Source organism: Triticum urartu, unplaced genomic scaffold (assembly GCF_003073215.2).
Source record: "Triticum urartu cultivar G1812 unplaced genomic scaffold, Tu2.1 TuUngrouped_contig_7514, whole genome shotgun sequence".
Lineage (NCBI taxonomy): Eukaryota > Viridiplantae > Streptophyta > Magnoliopsida > Poales > Poaceae > Triticum > Triticum urartu.
The window spans coordinates 4,727-10,799 of record NW_024118365.1 but is presented as its reverse complement, the minus strand read 5'-3'; the positions used below and the strand labels follow the sequence as shown (position 1 = coordinate 10,799).

Here is a 6,073-nt window from a genome sequence, read left to right as displayed (position 1 = left end):
ATTCCCCTGGTCCATGGCGGCAAGCACCTGACGCGTCGCCGCCGAAGCTTTGGAGGGTGCCGTCGCCTTGCTTGGAGGAGATCGAACCCCGCGACGGATTTCGGGTGAGCTTGCCGGAGCAGCACACACCGGCGCGGTGGATGTTACAGATCTGCAACCAGCGCGGTGGGAGAAAAAATTTTGGGGCGATTTTGGCTCTGATTACCAACTATAACGAACCAGAGAGAGAGGGGATCGAGAGAGGTGGGTGAGCGAGACTTGGGGAGGAAGATGAACTTTCTTGCAGAGGGAAGATTAGGTGAGAGTTGAACTGGTCACATCACATACCCACACCAGCCACAGGTGGCCAGCTAAATACTCACGCGACCCACACACGCACACGCCGGGAAGGGTCCCACCCGCAGGGTTGCCAGGTCACACATGCCAAGTGGCCAGGTGTGACAACTGCTGACCAGGGATGCTAATATAACCTTTTTAGTGGCTTGGTAGATCAGATTGCCTGAGTCAATAACTGCATCTGATTTGAATATAGTACTTTTATTGGTAGACTAAATATGAATGCGATCTAAAGTAAATTAATTAAACGGATGTCTCATGGTTTCAAATGGTGGACTAGACGATCACAACCCCTATCTGGCCACTGCCACAGGGATCGGGCAAGTTTTGAGAGGAACGGGATGGAGCCAGAGGCTAAGCGTAATTTTTACATCCTGGTGATACTAGCTTCGTGAGTGATACTACATGATATCAGGGTGATACTATGATTTCCGGATGATACTGCGTTTTGCGTGTGATACTAAAAACCTGGGTGATACTACATTACACATGCAAGCCATGTCACAAATTAGAAAGACATGCATGAGATACAATAAATTATTGAACCTACAAAAAAATACATGAAATTTGGTTATGATGTCAGAGAATGACTTGATGAAATATGTGCTACCATGGTCAAGTCATATATCATGAGATCCTTGAAGATAAATGAAAGCCGCCGTAAGATTTGAATATATGTTTATAAGATTCGTCGATGAATCTTACATCGGCCGAAATGGGTCTTAGTTGTAAATTTCTCTCCCGCCACTCTCCAGCGATGACAGGCCATGGGTTATATAGTTTCCATAATGATTTACGTAGAGGCATTTGACAGGCCAAATGTTGATTTGATGCCAACATTTGGCACTTCCAATATTTGGCAAGCCAACATTTGACAAAACCAAAAGGTACCAAAAGTTGGCAACCATTTTAGAGACGGGCAAAAACCAATTGGTATCCAATTTTGTGGACTTACCAACAATTGGCATACCAAATACTCCCTCCGTCCGGAAATACTTGTCGGAGAAATGGATAAAAATGGATGTATCTAGAACTAAAATACACTTAATACACTAACAGGGTTACATAGGTTTATATTAGGGGGTTACATACCGAATATCCTGGGTTACAGCATGTTATGTAGTTGAGGGACTCTGGATCCACAGGCACGTTGGTGCTGGTGGCTGTGAAGAGGCCAAGTTGAGGTTGGGAGGAACCAGCTGTGTTCTTGTGCCCTCTTCTTCTACTACTGTGTGTTCTTGATCTTGACCGATTCATGCAGATTTTTGGAGACAAGGTCAACTCTCAAACGGGAAGAGTCTGTACCCATCGGGTAGAGTGGATGCAGGTGTGGGAATGCAGCACCCATATCCGCATACTACGCCTAGGCCTACCTCCATGGCTATGACATGGACCAGCCTATCTTTTCTTTTACCTGCCTATATTCCATGGCAGATCTGTCGACACCGTGGATTTGGAGTGCTCCCGCCCGATTCTACCTGGAAATTGTAGTATCACCCATGAAGCTGACATCATAGTATCACCCACAAAGCTAGTTTCACCCTTATATCGTAGCATCACCCACGAAGCTAGTTTCACCCTGATATCGTAGTATCACCCATGAAGCTAGTATCACCCACGAAGCTAGTATCACCCTGATATCGTAGTATCAGAAGTATCACCAGGATGTAAAAATATGCTTAGCCTCTGCCTAGAGCAGAAGTGCATGACAGAGAAAAGATGACAGTAGGATAGGTGGAGAACAGAAAATAGGTAGCATTATGTGCGCAGAAGAGGACTTAAGCAAAGTTGGACAAGGAGTAGGTGATGTCCACCTGAGAAGCATGCTTCTAGTTGTTTACCTGAGTTTGCAATTGTTGCATTTGTGTAATCTTTCAGGTGTTTTGCATCATTTGCAGGATTCGAGTGTATAACTATAATAAAGGAAATGCTCTAGCGATTCTAAAGTATCACAGCGCTACGGTATGCAGCTTCTTTCATCTAGTTGCTCTCCACATTTTCTTTTTGCATCTGTCCTCCCTCGATTAGTCCCACAATTCAACAATGTCCTTTTCAGTTCTCTTGTTTACTTCAATTGGAATATGGGTCATGAGATTGTTAATCGGCTCAGTTTTCTCCTTACATAAAACTTGGTCAATTTCCGCTTGACATGTAGTTTAACCTACATGCTTCTTCTTTTTGCTGGTAGTGTGCTGCGGTGGCTTTCTCACATGACTGCAAATTGCTGGCCTCATGCTCGGCGGACACCACGGTTGCGTTATGGGAGCTGTATCCCCCCCCAAAACGCCCAGCAAAGTTGACATAGCAATAGAGGAGGTTGAGAAATAGAATCTGATCATGGTGTCATATGATCATGATGTTTGTAACTTGGTGAAACATCATATCTGTTGGCTTCAGTAGATTGATATAGATATTGTCATACATGGATGTGGAGGACAGTAAACAAGTGCATGTGAAATTTTTGTGGGGGGAAAAAAGGAACGTTCATCTGTCGTCTGTAACTTAGTGTAACCTAGTTATTGTAACTTAGTGTGCTTGCTGACAATAACTTATATCCCAGTCTCGGAATAGCTCATATTTTTTGTACGAAATCCAAGTTTGTAGAACTAAACTGTTATACGAGGCAAGATAGTTTCCGGTTTGAATGATGTGTGCTGTTAGTTGAAAGTGGATATAACCATCTAAAGAAGTGAATAGAAATTCAGTTTTGCTAAAGCACATCTAGATGTGCCCTAAGTATTGCACATCTAAGTCCCATGTCCTTGATTTTACACGGAGATTTGTGCAAACATTTTCTTTCCTCTTTTTTCTTTTCCTTCCTAGTTTGATTGAGCCACTTAGATGTGCAATAACTAGGGCACATCTAGATGTGCCCTAAACAAACCCATAGAAATTATGTTGGCTGGTATTTATTTACTTTCCTTTTCTCTTTGTTTTGGCGAGTAAATAAAAGCTTGTGAGACCTTGATATCGAGACATATCCAAGGAGTAACTCAGGTAGAATATCACAGCATAAAATCCAGCGATTCTCTATGCAAATTACAAGTTTATAATGCCTCGGGTAAAAAATAATTACAAGTTTATAATGCCTCGGGTAGCTAGAGGCCAATTCAGCACTCCGAACAGAGAACCTCCTAGTACATTTGTGCAATCAAGCTCTATCCGAACTGCTGCTACTAGTAGTAGTACTCCAGGGCGACGGCGTCGAAGAAGGCCGGCACACTGTCCCCGCCCTGCTGCTTCTGCTGCTGCTCCGACGCGGGGCCGGAGAAGTACTCCTTCGCTGCCTCCAACAACGCTGACGCCACCTCCGCCACCGGCGCAGCTCCCTTGGCCTTGTCATCGTCGCCGGTGGGCACCGCGGGGGCGAGGGTGCCGTCGAAGGGCGCCTCGCAGAAGACCATGGTGGCCACGAACCTGTCCATCCCGGCGGCCAGCAAGGCTACTGTCGCGCTAGCTCTAGCCTCTAGGTTAGTTTGATGCGACGAGATTGAGTTCGAGATCAAAGCCAATGCTTGTGGTGTTGCTTCGACGGAGGGTGCGCGTAGGAGTTTATAGGCCCGCAAACACAGCCGTGGCGGTGAAGCTCCTGCTCGTCTCCGACTCGGATGTAATTCAGCGGGAAAACGGGAAGCCGATAGCGTGAGGAAGCCGGAGCGGGGCTGCCGTGTATCGCTCAAGCGCCCCCCTTCGTGGGCCTGGCACATCATGGGACCAGGCGAGCGAGCTGGGCCTGGCCCTGCCAGATGGCGCACGTCAGTTTTTTACTGGTTTTTCTTATTTAGTTTTTTCGTTCAATTTAATTTATAATTTTAAGAAAATATCGAATACAAAAACAAAAGGTTGTGAATTCAAAAAAATATTCGCAAATTCGACATTCTGATTGTTTTTCGAAAAAACTGACTCGAATCCTATTTGGCGCCAAATAGAGTGTTACTCGTATGCGGCGCACACCCCCAGACCAAACGGGCCTGTGCATTATAGCCGAAATCACTAATTAAGGAGTACTCATTGCAAAGAACACTTCACTTTCCCAGGTCGCGACAAGTGGCGCATATGCAACGCGCCACTTGTCGCAACCTGGGAGTTTTCCCCTTTTTCGTAAATCCGTTTATTCAAAACGTTTTATCTCTTAAACAAATCTCGAACCGTTTTCACCATTGGATTCCTTGCGTCGAGATCTTCAAAATTATATCCCATGTTGATAGGTTTTAACGAATTTTTTTCATGAAAAAACCGGATGAAAAAACCGGGTGAAAAAACCAAACCGGGAGCACGGTTTTTTCCCTTTCCGAAAGAGGTACGCTCGTGCCTGTCGCGAAATCACAACCGTGCCTCTCGTGGAAGCAAAACCGTGACTCTCGTGAAAGGAAAAAAAACAAAAAATGCGTTTTTTTCGTTTCCAAAAGGCACGGCCGTGACTCTCGATAAAGCACAATCGTGCCTCTCGCGGAAGAAAAACCATGACTTTCGTGAAAGGGAAAAAAAGAAAATACGTTTTTTTGCGCAAAAAAAATTCGAAATTTTTTTTGGTCGAAAAGCTAAGAAAGACTGGGAAAAACCAAAACGACGAAAAAACCCGAAAAAACTGTTTAAAAATTCGAAAACGCGTGCGAAAAAATAAAAAAAATAAAATCCGAAGGGAGCGTCCAGAGCGCGACACGTGGCGAATAGCTGAGAGCGCGCCAAGTGGCGCTGATTGTTGCGAGGCTCCCGAAGGAGCACTCGTTAACTAGTTGTTCCCCATATTAGCACTGTAGCTGTACTCCGGTTCTTTTCACTTTTTTGTTGCTGGTTGCTTTCTATTTTGTTTCTGTTCGTTTTTCGGCCAGTTTTTGGTATTTTCTTTTCTTTTTTTCTCATTATAATTCTCATAACTTTTTATTTTTAAAGTTCGTGAACTTTTTCCAATTCAGTTTGTTTCAATTTCATAAAAAATTTCTTAAGTGAGTGGACTTTTTGTATTTATGAACTTCTTTTCCAAATCCGTAATTTTATTTTCCAAATTCGCAATCTTTTTTCAATATGAAACCCATGAAGTTTTTTTTCAGAATTGATGAACTTATTTTTTTCCCAAAGTCCACAAACTTTTTTCAAATTCAAGCATTTTTTCGTATTCGCGAACTTATTTTTGCAAAACATGAACTTTTTTAAGTCCATGACTATTTTTTCAGATTTTGTGTTTTTTTATCAATTTTCTAGATTCATTCTTTTAAAAGGTCAAATGGTCAGCTGTTGACCGGTCAAATAGTTGACTCTTCTACAGTTGACACCTAGCGAAGCGAACGAAGGAGCATCGAGACGAGGTTTCCATTGCTATGTTATTGAGCCAGGCCGAGGTGATCTTGGTGTGCCAGGGAGAAAAAATGTCGCGAAAGGCACCACATAGGAGGTCTCAAAAGCGGACGTCCGGTTGAGTTAGCCAGCTGCCTGAACTGTCGGAGAAATATGCCCAAGAAAGAAATGGATCATGTCTCACTCCTCTCCTACGTGCAACTAGCTTCAATCTAGCCCATGTCCAGTTAAGCCACAACTTTTCCATTTGATCTGACATATGATTTTTTTTTCTGCGAGAAACATCCGAGGTTTTCATTCGATCATAGTCGGCTCTGATTTAAGATTCTGATACACCAATAGTATGACATTACATAATAAATTTACAAGTACGAATATTGCTTCAGATTCCCTGTGATCTATACAATTTAGTGCACTACACCGGGTGGGTTTCCAGCAGGGG

General features: G+C 43.6%; 2 protein-coding genes across 2 annotated transcripts; one reads left to right on the top strand and one right to left on the bottom strand.

Moving 5' to 3' along the window:
• Positions 1-2,234: 2,234 nt before the first annotated feature.
• Positions 2,235-2,984, top strand: LOC125531581 (protein DECREASED SIZE EXCLUSION LIMIT 1-like; the record flags this gene model as incomplete). Its single annotated transcript, XM_048695931.1, is given in 2 exon segments — positions 2,235-2,298; positions 2,525-2,984. Coding segments are annotated over 2 exon segments (181 nt in total), but the record flags the coding sequence as incomplete, so codon positions are not given.
• A 209-nt stretch (positions 2,985-3,193) lies between these two features.
• On the bottom strand, positions 3,194-4,046 carry LOC125531580. The gene has a single exon (XM_048695930.1). The coding sequence runs from the start codon at positions 4,044-4,046 to the stop codon at positions 3,513-3,515; it is 534 nt and encodes a 177-aa protein (XP_048551887.1). The 3' UTR covers positions 3,194-3,512.
• Positions 4,047-6,073: the final 2,027 nt, after the last annotated feature.